Source organism: Panulirus ornatus, chromosome 66 (assembly GCF_036320965.1).
Source record: "Panulirus ornatus isolate Po-2019 chromosome 66, ASM3632096v1, whole genome shotgun sequence".
NCBI lineage: Eukaryota > Metazoa > Arthropoda > Malacostraca > Decapoda > Palinuridae > Panulirus > Panulirus ornatus.
Genome location: NC_092289.1, coordinates 4912011 through 4934584, shown reverse-complemented (window position 1 = coordinate 4934584; position 22574 = coordinate 4912011). Strand labels below are relative to the sequence as shown.

General features: G+C 39.2%; 1 protein-coding gene and 1 long non-coding RNA gene across 6 annotated transcripts in view; one reads left to right on the top strand and one right to left on the bottom strand.

The window, feature by feature from the left end:
• Positions 1 to 22574, bottom strand: part of Pur-alpha (Purine-rich binding protein-alpha) — a 451808-nt gene that overhangs the window by 5318 nt on the left and 423916 nt on the right. For 3 of the 5 annotated variants that reach the window (XM_071658308.1, XM_071658311.1, XM_071658306.1), the window contains 2 exons: positions 21242 to 21369; positions 3012 to 3239 (listed from right to left, as the gene is read on the bottom strand). In XM_071658308.1, coding sequence (XP_071514409.1) covers positions 3012 to 3239; positions 21242 to 21369 — 356 coding nt within the window. The remainder of the gene's footprint in view (positions 1 to 3011; positions 3240 to 21241; positions 21370 to 22574) is intronic. The other 2 variants (XM_071658309.1, XM_071658307.1) reach the window with 1 other exon arrangement.
• LOC139746776 (uncharacterized) overlaps positions 5 to 22574 on the top strand; it is a 54519-nt gene continuing 31949 nt past the window's right edge. The window contains exon 1 of the long non-coding RNA XR_011712226.1: positions 5 to 1440. This is a non-coding gene — a long non-coding RNA (uncharacterized lncRNA). The remainder of the gene's footprint in view (positions 1441 to 22574) is intronic.

Sequence of the window (22574 nt, the reverse complement as noted above, 5' to 3'; positions counted from 1 at the left end):
GTAATGTAAGAAATACAAGTTGAAAGATCTGCTTCTCAGCATCTACACAACAATGTTACATAAAAAGAAAACAATATACTGTATAATGAATTACAAGATAATAACTTTGACTATACAATTTTCATGGAAGATTTATCAGGGTTTCAAGCTAATGAAAAATAAATTAACTAAGGTATTTGTTAACACTTCAGTCTTCAGGTACATCAGGATCAAACAAACAACCTCACTTGCACACAACCACTCTCAAGATGTAAAACCAGAGTATACCATCCACAATCTATTCTGCGGTTTACTTTACTTCCATATGCCTAAATTATTTCAGTACATTCTTGTCAGCTCTCTTAAGTCGACTGTACTTATCATCAAACCTCTTATACTATCATTCCTTACAAAGTCAACCTGCCTTACTCCACAAACTGTCCCCAAGCATTTCATATTCAACATGTCCATCCGCTTCCTTTCTTTTGCATTCAAGGCCCAAGACTGACATGCATTCAAAACTGCAGAGATTACTGTACCTTCAAATATACCTGTCTTTGCAAACAGACACAGGCTTTTCCATAATGCACACAGCCTTAACCCCTTCTCTCACACTTTGACACTTCAACTCCTAAGGTTCCCTCCAATGCAACATTCAACCATAGATTCCTTATAAAGCACTCCATTTTTTCCAATTTATCCCCATTCAAACCATCCTGACTAATCCCCTTAATGTATCTCACTACCTTACAAGAAGGCACAGTACAAGTTCAATCCATTCATCAGTTTTGCTTTAACGTCATCTATCTATTAGGCAATGGATTTGCTCTGTCATAAAGTACTGCTTTAAAGTCCCTGAAATACTGAAGCTGTGAAGTAGGAAGCTGTGATTTATAACCCCCTGTAAGTAAACACTATAAGTCATATACTTCTGGGAAGAAGAGTAATAATGTAGACGTAAAGTTTGACGTTTTGTGGAGTATTAATTGTGGTTAATAAGGTGATGATACCAGCAAAGCTTCCATCAATTGTATCAAGTCCACAGCAACGTCACTTTGAGCATTATTTCTGATGTATTATTTTACTACTGAAGCCACCATTCTTTATTTAAATAATTTGAGTGATATTGTACTTATATTATACTCGATGTTTTTGGGCAGTTTACTCATCTTTTTGTATGTAAAGAAGGTTAAGAAATCTCTCCCATGTACATAAACCCTATTATCCAATTGAATCCCATGGTAAAATGTGATCCACTATCTAATGTTTCCATTAACCTGTGATTTCCAGAAACACATCCACAACACGAACTGTGGACCACATGTACGTGGTAATGCAAAGTATGTGTCGCAAGTTTTCCAGCTCATCGAGAGACAATAGCTGTTTGCAGTAAGGACAACTACAAATTACTACAGTTCCCATGTTGACACAACCCACTTCAATTAGCAAAATTCACATCTGGTAAGTGAATGTTACTCATAATGTATTTTAAAATAAGATTCATATGTGTAAATGTACAATACAGTACTATATATCAACTACTTTGTATTTTATGACAGAAAATCACGATAAAAAACATTCTTGTTCCCTTCATACCATTCACCTAAAACATCCCTGAAGTTTGCCGATAATGTAATCTCTCATTAAACCCTCTTTTTCAATCCCCTAAAATTCTTCTTGACCTCCTGCTGCTTCACCTTGTACATACTACTAGCACTCATTTGTTACAGGCACTGCCCATACACCTCTTTCCTTCACTAGCACATCAACTTTCACCTCATGCTACTCTCCACTCATTCTCAATTCTGTGTCTTGGTTTGGGAATATCAGTGTAGGGAATAGTAAAGGTAATGTGAATATTCTGAAGGACTGATGAATGTGCTGGGTGTAAGGTATTTGGGAAGAGGGGGTGTCACAGTGAATGGTTTGGTTTTCTAAAAGAAGGAACAGAGAAGGGGGGCACATGAGGATTTTCCCTCTTAAGCCAGTCCTCTTTTCTTAATGCTACCTCACTAATGCAGGAAATGGCTAATATGTATGAAAAAGTAAAAATTGGAGGAGAGGATTTCCAGCCTCTGCTCCCACCCCTTTTAGTTGCCTTCTACGACACGCAGAAGTATTCTTTAGGTCCCAAGAATGTAAAAGAATGTAAATTGCCTCTTTACATGGGTTCTTGAGGGAAAATTGGATTTACTTAGGGTCATTCTGCTCAACTCTCAACTTTTGCACTTCACTCTCTCCCAAACGTTCACTAGCATCTAGAATCTGCTATCAGAGCTGTGTCTTCTGCAAAAGCATCCCATCCCCTCACCAACTGCCCAGCATACTACTGACGCACCCTTGTTTAAGATCCTTTCATTCACCTCCATCACCACCTCATCCATAGATAGACTGAACAACCATGGTGACATACCTATGAATTTAGAAACTTTAAAAATACTATAGCTCTTACCTGTCCCAGGTTTTGATTCTAAAAAGTCAATTCACTTTTAACAGGACTTTGAATTGTGAAAAAAAAAAAGATAATCAAAGTAAGTTCCTCCATACTTTTATATTCATAAGATGTTCCACTCGCCATTCATACTGACATTAACTTAGTCCTCTGACTTTGGTTGGTCGATAAATCCTACATATACACCCTTCTTTTCTAAAGCCACTTTAACTATCATTCTCATCACAAAGATTTGATCCATATAACTATATCCTTCGACATAACTTTGCTCATTTGCATTCCTTTTGTTACTTTCCTGGACTCTCATTCATATTTTTGTACACCCTATCTTCAGAGGTCAAAATCTATTTCATACTATGCCTTCCAAGTATCTTAAAACTAAATTAAATTGAATCTTTCCCAAAATAAAACTTCAGATCTGAGGACTGTAAGTAATCTAACACAGCTTAATTTCAGTGGTTCAGCCTGAATCCTAAAACTGAAACAATCAGTTACCTACAACAACACATATATGCAAAACAAATATTTCATATTACTTAGTAACAACAAAATTGAACTATCAAGTACAATGTTCCCATACCTCTGATATACGCATATAAATTCCTCGGTTATTCTGGCCTATGTCAAAATAAAAATTCTTGTTTTCTACTCGCATATGTCGTCCTTCTGGTAGCTCTCCTTTGTAGCCACCATCATCTGTACCAAACTCGTCAAGTAACTCCTGAAGAGCATCGCGAAATTCTATCATGCCTTGGGCAGGGATTGCAATCTGACACCGAGGCCCACCCCTCGCTATTGTTTGTGATACCTGCAAAATATCATAACGATGTCATGATTAATGAAATATGAGAAATGGATAAAACACGCATTTCAATGCATTCAATAAATAACATTAAAAATTAACGAGACACAATCATCATATACAGAAAAGCTCAAAAATAAGCATATGGTGTGATGAAACATCATCAGAATCAGAAAGAAACATGAAAGGCAAATTGAAATACAAAGGACTGAAAAACAACTTTCGGAACAAAAACTGGGTCATGAAATGCCAGTCAGGTTACTAAACAGTTACAAAAGATTCTGTGAAATTTTTGACCAAGAAAGTAAGATATGGTTATAGGGGTAGCCTTAAAAAAGAAGGATATTACTCAACATGAAATGTCAAAAGGCCAAAGGATACAGAAGGAGAAACAGCCACAAAGCATTAAGAATTTTGCAAGGAGAATAACAAGCAAAAAACAAATACAAGAAAGGTAAACAATAACCCTGAATTATTTCAAGAAAATATTAGGATTATACTTTCGGATAAAGAACACATAATCAGAGTGAATGACCAAGAGGGAAGGTTTCTAAAAGTAATAAGGTATATGCAAAACTTAATGAAGAAAAGGAAATATGTACAAAGCTAAATGTTATCATCCTGTCAGTTAAAGAACAAATAATCAAAGAGAAGGACTCGGAGGGAAGGTTTCTAAAAGTGACAAGGAATATGCGAGATTTCAGTGAAGAAAAAGAAATAAGTGTGGAGCTAAATACTTAGTTCCAAAGAGGATTCACAGTGGAGGGCACATGAATACCAGCAAGATGGGATTAAGGAGAGACCATGTAAATCATTGAGACAAATCAAATTTCAGTAAGCATCAGTGAAATCTACATCCATATAGAACATGCATCCTTACAAATATACTGCCTTAATGCTGTATTCAAAATTAGGACTGAGATAATGAGTCAAAAGATGTTGCTTGCACCACCATCTAGATGGCCATACACACTGTGGAACTTTCTTCAAATTTATGTGTTCATACCTTCAAGTCAACATGGTGACATAAAATGCACTAAAATTATAGGCTTGTATAAATGACAAGCACAGTTGATACAATCGTGGAAAAGATAATCAGAAAACAAATGGATGAATGCTTTCAAAGACCACCTACAGAATGATGGCACAAGTTAGAACAGAAGAGGCTTTTTTTTTTTGACAAAGTTAGCATTATACTAAAGAACAGAAAATGGGCATATGGACTGTGTGTTTTTGGGTTTCCATTAAGTGTTTGACAATGCCCTTCACAGAAGCTTGGATAAAAAATCCTGGCAGGTATGTGTAAAGTAAAACAAGTAAATGGAAAAAGTAATAAGATCAGCAGATTACATGAAGATGTAACTGCTATATAAAGGCTAGGCTATAGCTACTACTGGCAATTTGGCCCATCTGGAGATCTTAATCGTGTGAATTGTAGTTTGTGGTCAAAGATCTGGACACAAAGAGAACTCTGTGTCTTAGAATGTGAAAAATGGAGATAGATCTAAACAAACCCAGCAAGAAATGTCACAATACTTAAGTGTTAATAAAAATATACCTGAAATTTTAAGTTTGTATCCACTTTTTGCATCTATTCGGTAAAACTTTCCATATGAAACTATGTAATGTATGTAACGAAACACCTACTATGAACTGTAATATCTTATGTAATGTCAACCCACTAGAGTCTAAGACCCTGTGTGCATGGGGTGCACAATACATTTTGCCGGGGTAACCAGCACAAATCAGATATCGATAGACATGTGTTGATGTCACCAGAATTACCTGCTGGAACTGCAATGCACATGTTGACTATGAGAGAGAATAACTGTGTAGTTCTAATCAACATGTGAAAGTGGATATCATAAAAGTTTATAGACCCCAAAAAGGAAGGTCAGCAAATGAAAGAAGTTATGTGATGTGCTGCAGGAGGTCTAAGAATTAAAAGAATAAAAGTGTAGCATTTCTGCCTTCCTAGATAACATCTCTTTCTGCTCCCACAACCTTCAATCCCCCATCCACCCTATGACTTAGCTCTGCTTTCATGGTTCCAATTGCTGCCAAGTTCACTCCCAGGTATCTGAAACACTCCACTTCCTCCAAATTTTCTCCATTCAGACTCACATCTCTGTAACCTGTCCCTCCGACATGCTCAACCTAATAACCTTGCTTTTGTTCATGCCTACTCTCAACCTAGACACCAACTTATGCAGTTTCTCACTTGAACCTAACATTAGCAAACAAAAACTGGCTCACTTTCCAGGCCCCCTTACCCCCTACAGAATGTGTACCTGACCCCTCTCTCCAACACAACCATAAGCAATTTAAATAGCCATGGTGACCACACACCTTAGCCACAGACCCACCTTCACAAGGAACCACTTACCCTCATCTCTTCCTGTTCACACATACAGTTTACTCTTTTAAAAAACTCACCACTGCTTTTAATAGCTCATCCCATACCATATATCTGTAATACCTTCCTCAAAGCATCTCTACCAACAATATCATATGCTTTCTCCAGATCCATAAATGACACATACAAACCTGCTTATCTAAGTATTTTTCCTACATTCTTCAAAGCAAACACCTGTTGCACACATCCTATACCACTCTTGAAACCAAATTGTTCCTCCCCAGTCTGATGCTCTGTGCATGCCACCATCCTCTGAATCACCACTTTTTCATACAACATGCCGGGTGCACTTCTTAAACTTATGCCTCTCTCATCTGAATGATCACCTTTGTCTCCCTTTCCTTTATACAATGGCACTATTCAAAATCTATGGTGTCCAAGAATTTTTAAATCATCAGGTAGTACGGTGTGGATGTGTTTCTCTGAATGCTGTCTAACTGAAGGGTTCATGGGTTTTTTAATAGCACACAGCATCACACTGGAGAGGAATAATGTGGAATTTAGAAGTAGCAGAGGATGTGTGGATCAGGTGTCACTTTTTAATTAAAGAATGTTTGCAAGGAACACTTCAGAAAAAAGGGGGGTTATGTATAAGGCAACATTTACAGATCTGAAAAAGCATATGATTGGGTTGATAGAGATAATCTGTAGAAGGTGCTAATAAAATACACTGGGGTAGAAAAGTTATTAGAAGCAGAGGAGTTTTTATTGAAAGTATATGACATGTGGGCAAGAAGGCAAAGTGAGTGTTTCCAATTAAAGGTGAGTCTGCAGCAAGGGTGTGTGATGGTGCTATGGCTGTTCAATCTATCTGCGAATGGAATGTTGAGGGAGTTGAATGCAAAGGTCATGGAAAGAGGAGGTATGCAGTCCATTTAAGATGTGGAGGGGTTGTCTGGGAGGCACGATGACAAGCAGCAGATTCAAGTGAAAAACTGCAGAAGCTGTTGTAAGAGATTGGGAGAGTGTGTAATGGGAAAGTTGGGGGTAAATGAATAAAAGCAAAATTATAATGGTTACCATTAAAATGAAACATGTTATTTGGTGTGTGAGTTTGAATGGAGAGACCTTGGAGGAAATGGAACGTTTTAGATACCTGGGAGTAGATAATGTGAGCCTTACTGTGGGTGAATGGGCAAAGGAATGTGTGAAAAGAGTTAAGATGAGTATATTTGGCTATATAGTTGTCCTGTCAGGATGCAAGGCATGGGCCTTACACAAAAATGTAAAGAGGGTGGATGTTTTGCAAACGGACGGGTGAAGTGAAAGATGCTCTAGAGGACTGGGGCCTGAACATAAGGTGATGAGTGTATGGGAAAAAGCAAATTGGAGCTATGTGGTGTACAGGAAGTGATGCCCTGGCAATGGGCAGAACCAGGGTATGAAGTGGTCGAGAATACTATTGAAATGTCTCTTGGGCTTGACTGTGGATAGGGGGCTCTGGTTTTGGTGTAGTATACATGACAGGAGGAGAAAGGATATGATCAAAGGAAGCTGTTCTTTGTGCCCTCTCACTACAAACATCAGGCATGAAAAAAATACATCAGTCATTGTTACTGTGTCATGTTGGCTGACTTTACTTTCATTAAATATATCAATTTTTCTAAGTCAGTTGTTCAACTGATTCAAGCAAGTTTCTTCTGATACACTGCGTTGCATTATCATTCATTGCCTTTAGATTTGCTTTCATTATCAGTAAGCACTGTACACTTAACTTTTATCTTTTTCTGGCAATTGTAGTTTACCTTCTGTTCATATTAACTGCTTTGTATCCAAGGTATTACTTGGTCTGTTCTTGTTTTCGTTACCATCATATTCTTTTTTTATTCATTTCATGAACTTAAAATGCTTTCACTGACTTCACTAATGACCGCTCTCTCTACCTATGAGTAGTTACTCATTTTCACAACCTCTGTACAAGACGGTTCTAGCCCTGAAAACCCTTTCTAATAGCAATTCTTCATATATCAAAGCTGATTTTCTTAATGTCAACCATTATATAATTAGAGATCTGTTCCTCGGGACACAAATCTTTCCCAATTTGTAACAGAACAACAAATGCTGTTTTCAAGCACTTTTGAAATGGACATAACAAATGGTAATTGAACTAAACTAATACAATATTGATAGTACAGTATATCAGTTTGTTTATGCAAGATTAAAATGTATTCGACTTTAGAGAAACTGTGGTGGTCAGTGCTTAGAGTAAAGCATGGTAGAGAAACTGTGGTGGTCAGTGCTTACAGTAAAGCATGGCAGGATAGTGGATGATAAGGTTACTGTGAGGGTAAAGATGCGTAGCCTCAACAACAGCTTCATTTTGGGCTTCCATGACTGGGGTAACGGGGTCCAAATTTGTTGAATCTGGCTCTTCTTCTTAATGAAAAACAACTGTTCGCAACAGGAGAGGCTACATAAGCTTTGGTTGGAAGAATGAAGTCATGGTAGTCTGCCTGGCTTGTACCTTCTTCGTTTCTCCAGTTCCTTGGAGCAGATGACAGTGTCTTCAATCATTTCTGCCTGCTTGAAGGCTTGAATTACAGTTTGGTTAAATTTCTGCTCACGTGTGAAGAGCTTTCTTAAAGTGGAAGAAAGTTTGAAACAACAGATTTATTGTTCAGAAATGTTCAGGTTCTAGTTCTGCTTCGTATTCCTTTCTCTAGCACCCCAATCTTGGTCAATTTCCATTAAATCTCCACTTGAGAGCTCCTTTCTGTGTGGTTCTAACAGGTTACAGATATAATGTTTTTTGTTTTGTAAGTCCTACAACATGAGCAGGGTTCATCATCTCTTTCACTTGGGGGAAAGCCTCTAAATTCATTCACTTACTAGCTGTGTGTTTCGCCATGCACCATTCATGTTTTTTCTTTTTTTCTTTTTTTGCACACTCAGCAAGACTATCAACAGAATTTTTGATGTTGTAGCTCTTTAAAAATTTCTTAATAAGATTTTTAGTCTCCATCCAATGCCTACATGTGCATCTTGAAACTGGGCCTTAAAGATGGCAATAACCCCCCCTTGATCCATGGGCTAGATCACACGTCTTATTCTTTGATAAAAGCTGCATTCAAAAAATAGCTGACAATTAAAAGATAACTGGGTAACTTGGGGCATTGTTGAGGAGGAACAATCCCAACAAGGATACTATGAATACTAAGGATGATTATTTTATAAAAGTTTAGTGTATCTGTCTTAGTAAATTATAGTTTTTATATTTTGTAATTTATTGTGGGATGCATAGAAACCAATCTAATACCTAAAATTTTGTTAGATCCAGAAAAATTTGCAAGAGATCTTGGAACTGCTGTTTTTTGTGGATGGTTCTAAAACAAAACTACAGTAAAAGTGAACATGCACAAATCAATTATATGCAAATAAAGACCCGTCTGTGCTGGGAGAGTTCTGCGCTTGTGGAGCCACATCTCTTGGCTTTTCTTGTCTTACAATGTTTTAAACTTTTGCATGTTGTCAGCATTTTTTGGCAGTTTCACTGCTTAGCTTGTTCCATTTATCTCCTGCTATATTACTTTTATGACATGGGACATCTTTTCTCACAAATATCTTCCCCAGAACTTTTTAAAGGGGAAGTAAATGTTTATAGTTGTGTTACTGGAGTGATAGTTTTCATGCATGGTGTTTTGACAAGAAAATAGTGAAGTTGGAGAAAAATGTAGCTTAGACATTGAAGCTTATTGATTCAGTGGTGAAATTGATGAGAACTGCTATTGACGTTTGTGTGAATAAATTGTACATTTCCTTTTCCATAGCCAGAGGTTGAACCATTATGTGACGTTCATTTTTTCATTCATTTCAAGCTAAAAGTTTGTTTTCTAAATTGTTTTACATTTTTCATATGTATATGTGTGTGTGTGTGTGTGTGCGTGTGTGTGTGTGTGTGTGTGTGTGTATATATATATATATATATTATCCCTGGGGATAGGGGTGAAAGAATACTTCCCACGTATTCCTCGCGTGTCGTAGAAAGCGACTAGAGGGGACGGGAGCGGGGGGCCGGAAATCCTCCCCTCCTTGTATCAACTTTCTAAAATGGGAAACAGAAGAAGGAGTCACGCGGGGAGTGCTCATCCTCCTCGAAGGCTCAGAGTGGGGTGCCTAAATGTGTGTGGATGTAACCAAGATGCGAAAAAAGGAGAGATAGGTAGTATGTTTGAGGAAAGGAACCTGGATGTTTTGGCTCTGAGTGAAACGAAGCTCAAGGGTAAAGGGGAAGAGTGGTTTGGAAATGTCTGGGGAGTGAAGTCAGGGGTTAGTGAGAGGACAAGAGCAAGGGAAGGAGTAGCAATACTCCTGAAACAGGAGTTGTGGGAGTATGTGATAGAATGTAAGAAAGTAAATTCTCGATTAATATGGGTAAAATTGAAAGTTGATGGAGAGAGGTGGGTGATTATTGGTGCATATGCACCTGGGCATGAGAAGAAAGATCATGAGAGGCAAGTGTTTTGGGAGCAGCTAAATGAGTGTGTTAGCGGTTTTGATGCACGAGACCGGGTTATAGTGATGGGTGATTTGAATGCAAAGGTGAGTAATGTGGCAGTTGAGGGAATAATTGGTATGCATGGGGTGTTCAGTGTTGTAAATGGAAATGGTGAAGAGCTTGTAGATTTATGTGCTGAAAAAGGACTGATGATTGGGAATACCTGGTTTAAAAAGCGAGATATACATAAGTATACTTATGTAAGTAGGAGAGATGGCCAGAGAGCGTTATTGGATTACGTGTTAATTGACAGGCGTGCGAAAGAGAGACTTTTGGATGTCAATGTGCTGAGAGGTGCAACTGGAGGGATGTCTGATCATTATCTTGTGGAGGCTAAGGTGAAGATTAGTATGGGTTTTCAGAAAAGAAGAGTGAATGTTGGGGTGAAGAAGGTGGTGAGAGTGAGTGAGCTTGGGAAGGAGACCTGTGTGAAGAAGTATCAGGAGAGACTGTGTACAGAATGGAAAAAGGTGAGAACAATGGAAGTAAGGGGAGTGGGGGAGGAATGGGATGTATTTAGGGAATCAGTGATGGATTGCGCAAAAGATGCTTGTGGCATGAGAAGAGTGGGAGGTGGGTTGATTAGAAAGGGTAGTGAGTGGTGGGATGAAGAAGTAAGAGTATTAGTGAAAGAGAAGAGAGAGGCATTTGGACGATTTTTGCAGGGAAAAAATGCAATTGAGTTGGAGAAGTATAAAAGAAAGAGACAGGAGGTCAAGAGAAAGGTGCAAGAGGTGAAAAAAAGGGCAAATGAGAGTTGGGGTGAGAGACTATCAGTAAATTTTAGGGAGAATAAAAAGATGTTCTGGAAGGAGGTAAATAGGGTGCGTAAGACAAGGGAGCAAATGGGAACTTCAGTGAAGGGCGCAAATGGGGAGGTGATAACAAGTAGTGGTGATGTGAGAAGGAGATGGAATGAGTATTTTGAAGGTTTGTTGAATGTGTCTGATGACAGAGTGGCAGATATAGGGTGTTTGGGTCGAGGTGGTGTGCAAAGTGAGAGGGTTAGGGAAAATGATTTGGTAAACAGAGAAGAGGTAGTAAAAGCTTTGCGGAAGATGAAAGCCGGCAAGGCAGCAGGTTTGGATGGTATTGCAGTGGAATTTATTAAAAAAGGGGGTGACTGTATTGTTGACTGGTTGGTAAGGTTATTTAATGTATGTATGACTCATGGTGAGGTGCCTGAGGATTGGCGGAATGCGTGCATAGTGCCATTGTACAAAGGCAAAGGGGATAAGAGTGAGTGCTCAAATTACAGAGGTATAAGTTTGTTGAGTATTCCTGGTAAATTATATGGGAGAGTATTGATTGAGAGGGTGAAGGCATGTACAGAGCATCAGATTGGGGAAGAGCAGTGTGGTTTCAGAAGTGGTAGAGGATGTGTGGATCAGGTGTTTGCTTTGAAGAATGTATGTGAGAAATACTTAGAAAAGCAAATGGATTTGTATGTAGCATTTATGGATCTGGAGAAGGCATATGATAGAGTTGATAGAGATGCTCTGTGGAAGGTATTAAGAATATATGGTGTGGGAGGCAAGTTGTTAGAAGCAGTGAAAAGTTTTTATCGAGGATGCAAGGCATGTGTACGTGTAGGAAGAGAGGAAAGTGATTGGTTCTCAGTGAATGTAGGTTTGCGGCAGGGGTGTGTGATGTCTCCATGGTTGTTTAATTTGTTTATGGATGGGGTTGTTAGGGAGGTAAATGCAAGAGTCTTGGAAAGAGGGGCAAGTATGAAGTCTGTTGGGGATGAGAGAGCTTGGGAAGTGAGTCAGTTGTTGTTTGCTGATGATACAGCGCTGGTGGCGGATTCATGTGAGAAAGTGCAGAAGCTGGTGACGGAGTTTGGTAAAGTGTGTGGAAGAAGAAAGTTAAGAGTAAATGTGAATAAGAGCAAGGTTATTAGGTACAGTAGGGTTGAGGGTCAAGTCAATTGGGAGGTGAGTTTGAATGGAGAAAAACTGGAGGAAGTGAAGTGTTTTAGATATCTGGGAGTGGATCTGTCAGCGGATGGAACCATGGAAGCAGAAGTGGATCATAGGGTGGGGGAGGGGGCGAAAATTTTGGGAGCCTTGAAAAATGTGTGGAAGTCGAGAACATTATCCCGGAAAGCAAAAATGGGTATGTTTGAAGGAATAGTAGTTCCAACAATGTTGTATGGTTGCGAGGCGTGGGATATGGATAGAGTTGTGCGCAGGAGGATGGATGTGCTGGAAATGAGATGTTTGAGGACAATGTGTGGTGTGAGGTGGTTTGATCGAGTAAGTAACGTAAGGGTAAGAGAGATGTGTGGAAATAAAAAGAGCGTGGTTGAGAGAGCAGAAGAGGGTGTTTTGAAATGGTTTGGGCACATGGAGAGAATGAGTGAGGAAAGATTGACCAAGAGGATATATGTGTCGGAGGTGGAGGGAACGAGGAGAAGAGGGAGACCAAATTGGAGGTGGAAAGATGGAGTGAAAAGGATTTTGTGTGATCGGGGCCTGAACATGCAGGAGGGTGAAAGGAGGGCAAGGAATAGAGTGAATTGGAGCGATGTGGTATACAGGGGTTGACGTGCTGTCAGTGGATTGAATCAAGGCATGTGAAGCGTCCGGGGTAAACCATGGAAAGCTGTGTAGGTATGTATATTTGCGTGTGTGGACGTGTGTATGTACATGTGTATGGGGGGGTTTAATTTCTTATTGCCTTTGGTTAGTCTATGTTTGTGTTATTCAAATAAATCCCAACAAGCGATTGTGAAAAGATGCTGTGCTGGAAATTTGTAGGTTGGGGACATTGAAAAGCATTTTTATCAGTATCAAGACAGTTGATGAGAGAAATGAGCTGGGTGATGAAATTGTGAAAGCTACCAGTGTACAAGTCTGAAGGGCTGCGTAACGGTAGAGTTCATGACATGGGCCAACCATGAAGAAGACGAAAGTAATGTATGCAGATGAAGATAGTTGTAATTATGATTAGTAATTAATGGTACAGAGCTGAAATTCAAGAATCAATTAAGGGAAAATGTACCTGATATTGTCAGTTATGGAAACAAAGATTACTGAACTGAAAGACCTCACTTGTTCTGCCCAAAGTGGAAAATGAAAGTAAGGCAGAAAAGATTGGTCCTTCTAATAAACTTAAGGTTTCAAGAAATAATGGAAGACAGTCCTTTCAAACACTACGTAATAGGAAGAGTAATTTAAGGAGGAAGTTCATAGTGGTGTTAATATTATATAATCTTCCAAGGAATTTTTAAAGTCCATTGCAAATACACAAATAAAATAAAGAAAGTCAGAAAGGTGCGTGAAGCAGTAAAACACACTTTTCTGAGGTGGAAAAGTACAATCCCTAATGGGATTTTCAATTATAAAAAGATTGACTTTAGAAATTTAGATTCTCACGGTGACAAGGAGTCATGAAGACACAAGTTTTTTGAGTGTATACATGAAAATTCCCTATACTAAGGAATGGAATGATACAGCATCATTGCTAGATCTAACTAGCACAGATATTGAGATTATTATATTCGATACACCTATTAGAAAAAAAAGATCATGTAATGCTCAAGTTTCATTATATAGTAAAGGAAGATGTTAAAAGATCAGTAGAAAAAAATCTGAAGAGGAGATACAGTTGTGGAAATTAAACATACATTAACAATGTTTCAGTAGCCACGAACCAAGGCATTGTGGTGTGAAGTTCTGTGCACTCTACAATGAAAGAGCATGGACTTCAGTAGCCATGAACCAAGGCATTGTTGTGTGAAATTCTGTGCACATTACAATGAAAGAGCAAGATTATGAACACCTACAGCATGGGGAAGGTACAAAAGAGGGAAGAATGGTTCATAATTGAGATGTGCATCAGGGACAAACTGGTTAAAATATTATTTTCTTTTTTGGTGTGTTTGTAGTAAGATAAAATGTAAATTTGTAAGAAGAAAATTGCCAAAATTTGAGTCATACTACGAAAAATCATGAGCACTTTCCTAACGCACAAGCATCTCCCACATCCCCTGCATTCACCTGGTTGAATGCATGCCTTTCTGCTCACAGAGAAGTTTTGGGGGATTTGAGGAGGTTATAAGGCAATATTAAAACATACAAATGCAGGCTGTGCCACCACTATATACAGTGAAGTGAGTTGGCCCTACTGCCCTGGCAGTTTCATCTGCTCACCATAATGATTGCTGCTACTGCTGCATGGTTTTTGATGAAAATTTTAACCCTTTTTTTCTAACTTATTTTTTCATGGACACCATTTAAGCAAAACACCATATAATGAAATAACTGGTAACAGTGATTAGATGGACTTCTTAATGTACATACCCCATCATAAGAAGAATCTTGCAATCATTCCTTTCATTACATGGGGGCATAATAAAACCCATCTGTTTGTTTACCACAAGGCTACCCTCACTGCCAGTGAAGTCTAGACCCTTAATGCATTAGTTATGTTTCTCAAGTACTTGGGTCGTATATATATACTGTATATAGATATTCACTTCGGAAAGAAAGATTTTGTGTTGCTTCAAAGTGAATTTTGCAAGTATGTTGTCCATGAGGCAAAGCATTCCTTATCCAAAAGGAGTGCAAACCTCTCTTCATCCACCAATAGATCTTTCTGGTCTTTGGCTAACGGCATATCTAACAACCTGTCACACTCTTTTCCTTCAATTTTCCATTATGACAGTACTATAGGTGTCTCTTCCATTGTCCAAGCAAATCTTCTTGGTTCTTTTTTCACTCCTTGCTTCACCTTCGATGAATTTAATATTCCCTCCTTCCGATACTCTTTTTGTATCATCTGAAAAGCACTCCTTTCCTGGACACAAGCAAAGCTTTAAGGACCAGATGGCATCCATCCCCAAGAACTGAAAGTGTATGCTTCCAAATTGTGTGTGTTTTTGTTCATCCGTTCCTCTTTATTTCTTCTTTATGGAAACATGCATTAATCCATTTCATCCCAAAGAACGAGAACCACTGTAAACCCTCCAACTTTCAACCTGTTCCTTTGACTTTTATTTTCAAGAACCCTGACTTCATCTTCAACAACCATATCTTCAATCATTCTGAATCTCAGTGTCCCTCTCTGATCACTGGTATGGCTTCCACAAGGTAGGATCCAGCGGTGATATCCTGCCTACCATACTAATGTCTTGTCATCATCCCAGAGATATTTTGGAAAATCCTGAGTAGTAGCCCTTGGTATATCAAAACCTTTAATGGTATGGTACCAAGATCTAATCTTCAAGCTCCTCTCTCTATTTCCTCATATCTAACATTCTCTCGGGTCAATCTGTCTCTGGCTGTCGATGGATCAACATCTCCCTTCGCTAACAACAATGATGTTCCTCAATGTTCTGTTTCTCCTTTTTATCAACAATTTCTTCTAATCACCAGCAAACCAAGTACTCTCATATGCTGCTGATGACTCTACAGTGCATTCCTCTATTTTCCTTAAATCTGCTCAATCATTCCTTGCTCCATCTGCATCTCATCTCAACACAACTTCTACTATAAACTTAAGACTTGGACAGGAATATTCATCAGGCAGATAGAATCTGGTTCAATTAAAAGCCTCCAAATTACAATTTCTTCTTGTCTTTACCTTTAAAACCCCTCACAACTTTCCTGTCTCTTTTGATGAATCTGTAATTCCACCAATGAACACACTTGGCATTACTGTAACATGCACACTTGGCATTACTGTAACATGTACCCTATCTTGAAAACCTAACATTACACAAATAGCTAAGTCACCTCTAAGAAACAGGGAGTCCTGTTTAGATGCTACAAATTCTTCTCTTCTGAACAGGTGTTCTGTTTCAACAAAGGACTGACCTGAACTTGTATAGAGTGCTGCTTTTACATGTAGGGAGGTTCTACCTGTGCATACTAACTTAATAGAGTCGAGTCTAAAGCAGTTTGATGTACCAACTCTCCCAGTCTAATCTAACAACTTGATCTGCCTGTGCTATGCTGCAATGTTAGTTAACTTTGCTTCTTCTACAGGTAATTCTTTAGTTTTTGTTCCTGAAAGCTAGCTTCTAGTTAGCCCCTACCAAGAGTTAGACCACATATTACTCGGTAAGCTACTGCTTCTAACTGTTACTAAATGTCTGCCAGTAACTCAAGGGTAGGTTGTTTTCCTATGTGTTTCAACCCATACACCTCAAAGCTTAGGAACTCTCTACCCCACATGCCTCTTCTACCAACTATAACTTGGCCTTTTTTTAAAGCAAGTTTTCCATTCCCTTTGAAACTCTTGAAAAATTTTCCCTTTTTATTTCCTCTCCTTAATTCTCTTTATATTTAAGTTTTGGTTCAGCCTCAATGTTAACTTTCATCCATAACTGAAACCTAAAAGAAAGGGAGGTCCTGGAGAGTCCCAGAGTGCAAAAACCTATTATCCCATAAACCCTTAGCATTTGTAGTTGTCGTTTCCGTATCTAAAGCATTTTCCTAGGACACAATCCCACAAACAGCAAGATGTACTGGAATCACAGGTACAGTTTTCTATGGGGTCCTCAAATGAACATGCTTCCCCAGACAAAGCAACTCTGGTTTTCCTTTCTCCTTTAACTCTACCTTGGAAGACTACCATTCTTTCACCCCCTGATGCTCCTCTTACTAATCCCATGCTGCTCACTGTAATCCCTTTTCAAACTGTCTGAAGAGCGCTTCTCTCTCTCTCTCTCTGAACACAAGCAAGTCTGATGGACTGTTGCATTCATCCTTTTGCAATGAAAGTGTGCACCATCAAACTTGCACCTGTGCTTGCTCGTCAGCTCTGTTTCTAATCAAAAACCACAACTTTCCTTTTTTCTTGGAAATGCGTTGGTGCATTCCACCCCTAAGAAGAGTGACTGTTCTAACCCCTCTAATTGTCATTTTGTTGCCTTGACAATCACAATTCCCAAAGCCTTTGAGTCCATACTCAACTCCTATATCCTCAGACATATTTAATCTCAGTCTTCACTCTGATCACCAATATGGCTTTCCTATCTTACTAACCACTGGTCATCCCTGAAAGATTTTGAGGACTCCTATGTAGATACCTAAAGCCTATGACTGGGTATGGCACCAGAGTCCTACCTTTAAGCTCCCCTCCCTTACTTTGCTTCCTCTCTGGCTGATTTATTTCCATAGTTGTTGATGGATCAGCCTCTCTCCCTTTCTCTGCCACACAGTAGTCCCTCAAGGTTCTGTCCTGTCTCCTATGCTTTTTGTCCTTTTAATAAGGATTTCTTTTCTTCTAAGAATAATCAAATGTACTCATACATCCTGATGACTCAACACTCAATTTCTCCACATCCTTCAATTCTGCTCCTTCTCTCACTTTATCTCCATCTCCTCTCAACACAACTTCCTCAATAAGCTCAGACTTGGACAGGGTTTTTTAGTGGGATAGATGAAATCTGGTCAAGTTTAATGACTCCTAAAACCCAGTTTCATTTCCCTTCTCAAAATTCCTCACAACTTTCTCTCTCCTTTGGCAGTTCTATAATTCCACCTCTTGACTCAAGGAACATACTTGGTATTAATGTAACATTCACACTATCTTGCTAACCCCACATAATGGAAATAAATAAGTCTGCCACTAAGAAACTGGGGGTCCTCTTAAGCTGTTAGAATTTCTTTTCTCCTGAACCTTATTCTGTCTATCCAAAGGTCTCTCCTTGTATGTGGAGTGCTGCTCTAACATCTTGGGAGACTGAAGGTCTGGATCCTCACTAGACAGAGTTGAGTTGAAAGTTGTCTGACTTATCAACTCTCCCAGGCTAACTTCAAAACCTGACTAACTCTACCCTGAAATTTTGGTTCTCTCCCTCTTTTAAAGGTATTACTTCCCTTTTTGCTCCTGCGAGTTGACTGCTTCTGTGCCCCTACCATTAGCTTAACCATACAATATTCAGCAACCTGTTGTGTCCATGATTACTGTGTTGCTGTTGGCAACTAAAGCGTGGGCCATTCTGATACCTCTTTTTTTCCCTATACCTCAAAGCTTGGAACTCACCCTCTCATGTCTTTCCCAATAACTATGACCTAGCACTTTTTAAAAGAAAGGTTTTTCACTCCCTCCAAAGTCTTTAAATACTTTTCTTTGTTCTTTTTCACTCTCTTTAACCTCTATATTTCAATTAAGGCCAGGCTTCGACAGGGACTTTTGTACGTACTTGGAGCCTTAAAGAAAGAAGGAAAGAAAAAGGGAAAATATATATATATATATATATATGTGAGAAGGAGATGGAATGAGTATTTTGAAGGTTTGTTGAATGTGTCTGATGACAGAGTGGCAGATATAGGGTGTTTTGGTCGAGGTGGTGTGCAAAGTGAGAGGGTTAGGGAAAATGATTTGGTAAACAGAGAAGAGGTAGTAAAAGCTTTGCGGAAGATGAAAGCCGGCAAGGCAGCAGGTTTGGATGGTATTGCAGTGGAATTTATTAAAAAGGGGGGTGACTGTATTGTTGACTGGTTGGTAAGGTTATTTAATGTATGTATGACTCATGGTGAGGTGCCTGAGGATTGGCGGAATGCGTGCATAGTGCCATTGTACAAAGGCAAAGGGGATAAGAGTGAGTGCTCAAATTACAGAGGTATAAGTTTGTTGAGTATTCCTGGTAAATTATATGGGAGGGTATTGATTGAGAGGGTGAAGGCATGTACAGAGCATCAGATTGGGGAAGAGCAGTGCGGTTTCAGAAGTGGTAGAGGATGTGTGGATCAGGTGTTTGCTTTGAAGAATGTATGTGAGAAATACTTAGAAAAGCAAATGGATTTGTATGTAGCATTTATGGATCTGGAGAAGGCATATGATAGAGTTGATAGAGATGCTCTGTGGAAGGTATTAAGAATATATGGTGTGGGAGGCAAGTTGTTAGAAGCAGTGAAAAGTTTTTATCGAGGATGTAAGGCATGTGTACGTGTAGGAAGAGAGGAAAGTGATTGGTTCTCAGTGAATGTAGGTTTGCGGCAGGGGTGTGTGATGTCTCCATGGTTGTTTAATTTGTTTATGGATGGGGTTGTTAGGGAGGTAAATGCAAGAGTCCTGGAAAGAGGGGCAAGTATGAAGTCTGTTGGGGATGAGAGAGCTTGGGAAGTGAGTCAGTTGTTGTTCGCTGATGATACAGCGCTGGTGGCTGATTCATGTGAGAAACTGCAGAAGCTGGTGACTGAGTTTGGTAAAGTGTGTGGAAGAAGAAAGTTAAGAGTAAATGTGAATAAGAGCAAGGTTATTAGGTACAGTAGGGGTGAGGGTCAAGTCAATTGGGAGGTGAGTTTGAATGGAGAAAAACTGGAGGAAGTGAAGTGTTTTAGATATCTGGGAGTGGATCTGTCAGCGGATGGAACCATGGAAGCGGAAGTGGATCATAGGGTGGGGGAGGGGGCGAAAATTTTGGGAGCCTTGAAAAATGTGTGGAAGTCGAGAACATTATCTCGGAAAGCAAAAATGGGTGTTTGAAGGAATAGTGGTTCCAACAATGTTGTATGGTTGCGAGGCGTGGGCTATGGATAGAGATGTGCGCAGGAGGATGGATGTGCTGGAAATGAGATGTTTGAGGACAATGTGTGGTGTGAGGTGGTTTGAGCGAGTGAGTAACGTAAGGGTAAGAGAGATGTGTGGAAATAAAAAGAGCGTGGTTGAGAGAGCAGAAGAGGGTGTTTTGAAATGGTTTGGGCACATGGAGAGAATGAGTGAGGAAAGATTGACCAAGAGGATATATGTGTCGGAGGTGGAGGGAACGAGGAGAAGAGGGAGACCAAATTGGAGGTGGAAAGATGGAGTGAAAAAGATTTTGTGTGATCGGGGCCTGAACATGCAGGAGGGTGAAAGGAGGGCAAGGAATAGAGTGAATTGGAGCGATGTGGTATACAGGGGTTGACGTGCTGTCAGTGGATTGAATCAAGGCATGTGAAGCGTCTGGGGTAAACCATGGAAAGCTGTGTAGGTATGTATATTTGCGTGTGTGGACGTATGTACATGTGTATGGGGGGGGGGTTGGGCCATTTCTTTCGTCTGTTTCCTTGCGCTACCTCGCAAACGCGGGAGACAGCGACAAAGTATAAAAAAAAAAAAAAAAAAAAAAAATTAATAAATTTATAAATAAAATAATCTGGCATACTATATTGCATAAGATATGAACAGTCTGCTGAATATTTCCTTTGCCATGTACTTAAATACCATTTCAATAATCTCGAGCAGGAAGTTTATTTCCTTTAAAATGCTCTTAAGGTGGTAAACCACAGCACTCAGTCTTTGGACAATTGCTCTTCTTGATAGTTTTAGGACGATTCTGCACCAGCAGTTCCCACCACTGCCAGTTCTCTCGCTGACAGTTCTCTCTTGTATATAAATATTTATATTACAAATTACACCCTCACCTAATGTAAACAACATACTGTTAGGGCATCCTATTCATATAGTAGGAGGAATTGTCTTGATAAATCTTCCTTATCTCCTTGAATGACTTGCCAGAAGGATTGCGTCCCCTTACATCAGGACTTAGACTCTAAAGGCGGCCTGTTACATGTTTTATGAAATTCAGCCTTACAGGGTTACTTAGACTCCAAAGGTGGCCAGTTACATGTTTTATGAAATTCAGCCTAAGGAAATTCAGTGTAAGGAGGATGGATGGAACCAAGTAGGATAGGTATAAGTACAAATATTATGTTGCAGAAATAAGCAGAAGGAATCTGTGCGTGAGAGAGTCTTGGGAGTCGATATTGCTAATAACCATTCATCAAAACCTTTTTTATTGAGCCAAACCTCTTTTTTAACTTAGAATCTGAAGCTAAAGGTACCCATGTTCCTACTTCATTTTTATACATTACACAGGAACTTTCACATAAATGCCCAATATCATGGGCTACTGAACTTCGTTTCCCAATTTATGACCCCGCAGAAATTTCCTAGCTTTGAGTAGTTTCCATAAATGTATATTCTTCCTGAGTATGGATTCATCTCTATCTTCATGTCCTTACTTACCACATACTGAAATTCAACCAATGCATGATCACTTTTTTCCAATTAATATTTGTGTGGGGGAAAGAGAGTGAGTGAGGGTAAAATCTAAATACTATCAATATGTACACCTCACAAAACATCAAAACATACCAAACTCACCCTAAGGAAGCGCCCTCTTGAGTTTTCTTTGAGGTCTAGGTAGTACCGTCTGTTGTCTTTTACCATAGTCTCTGACTTCAGTTTACCGTCTTCTGGTAACGTGTCAGGGTTTGGCGGACCTGACAGGGGAATCAAATAATCAGAATATACTGTACTGTACTGATTTCAAATTTACTTGAACTTAGCTTACATTAGCAAGAGGTTAATGAATCTCTAATTGAAAGTTACCCTAATGCTCAACAATTCATTACATTACTGCCATCCTAATATCAAAGAAAAAATCTTGATTGAGGAGTTTATAAGTCAAAAAACAACTGGCATCACAAACTCATAAGTTAACTTTCTATTTATTTCAAGAATCTACAACAATGAATTATTAAAAATCTTAAAATATTTAAAGTTACTATTCTTGCATAGTGCTCTACAATAAAGTAAATAAAAAATACAAAAACTGAGTAAATTTAAATAATACAGCAAAGGTTAACACCGCTCAGACCAATATAATAGTACAGGTTAACACTGTTCAGATCAACGGAGGTGGTGGTTTTGTTTATTCCTAATTCTATGTGAATGAGGTGGTTGTTTTGTTTGTTCTAATTCTACTTCACAAAGGTGGGAGAAGCAAAGTGGTATGAAAAACCTGGATAACTTCTTTCACATTAGCAAAGCAACATTAGAAATGAATGAGCTATGGCCTCATTTGCTCACATCCACTCTCAATGTCATTTCTTTTTTTTTTTTTTCTTTTTTTTGCCGGTCTCCTGCGTTTGCGAGGTAGCGCAAGGAAACAGACGAAAGAAATGGCCCAACCCACCCCCATACACATGTATATACATACGTCCACACACGCAAATATACATACCTACACAGCTTTCCATGGTTTACCCCAGACGCTTCACATGCCCTGATTCAATCCATTGACAGCACGTCAACCTCGGTATACCACATCGATCCAATTCACTCTATTCCTTGCCCTCCTTTCACCCTCCTGCATGTTCAGGCCCCGATCACACACAATCTTTTTCACTCCATCTTTCCACCTCCAATTTGGTCTCCCACTTCTCCTCGTTCCCTCCACCTCCGACACATATATCCTCTTGGTCAATCTTTCCTCACTCATTCTCTCCATGTGCCCAAACCACTTCAAAACACCCTCTTCTGCTCTCTCAACCACGCTCTTTTTATTTCCACACATCTCTCTTACCCTTACGTTACTTACTCGATCAAACCACCTCACACCACACACTGTCCTCAAACATCTCATTTCCAGCACATCCATCCTCCTGCGCACAACTCTATCCATAGCCCACGCCTCGCAACCATA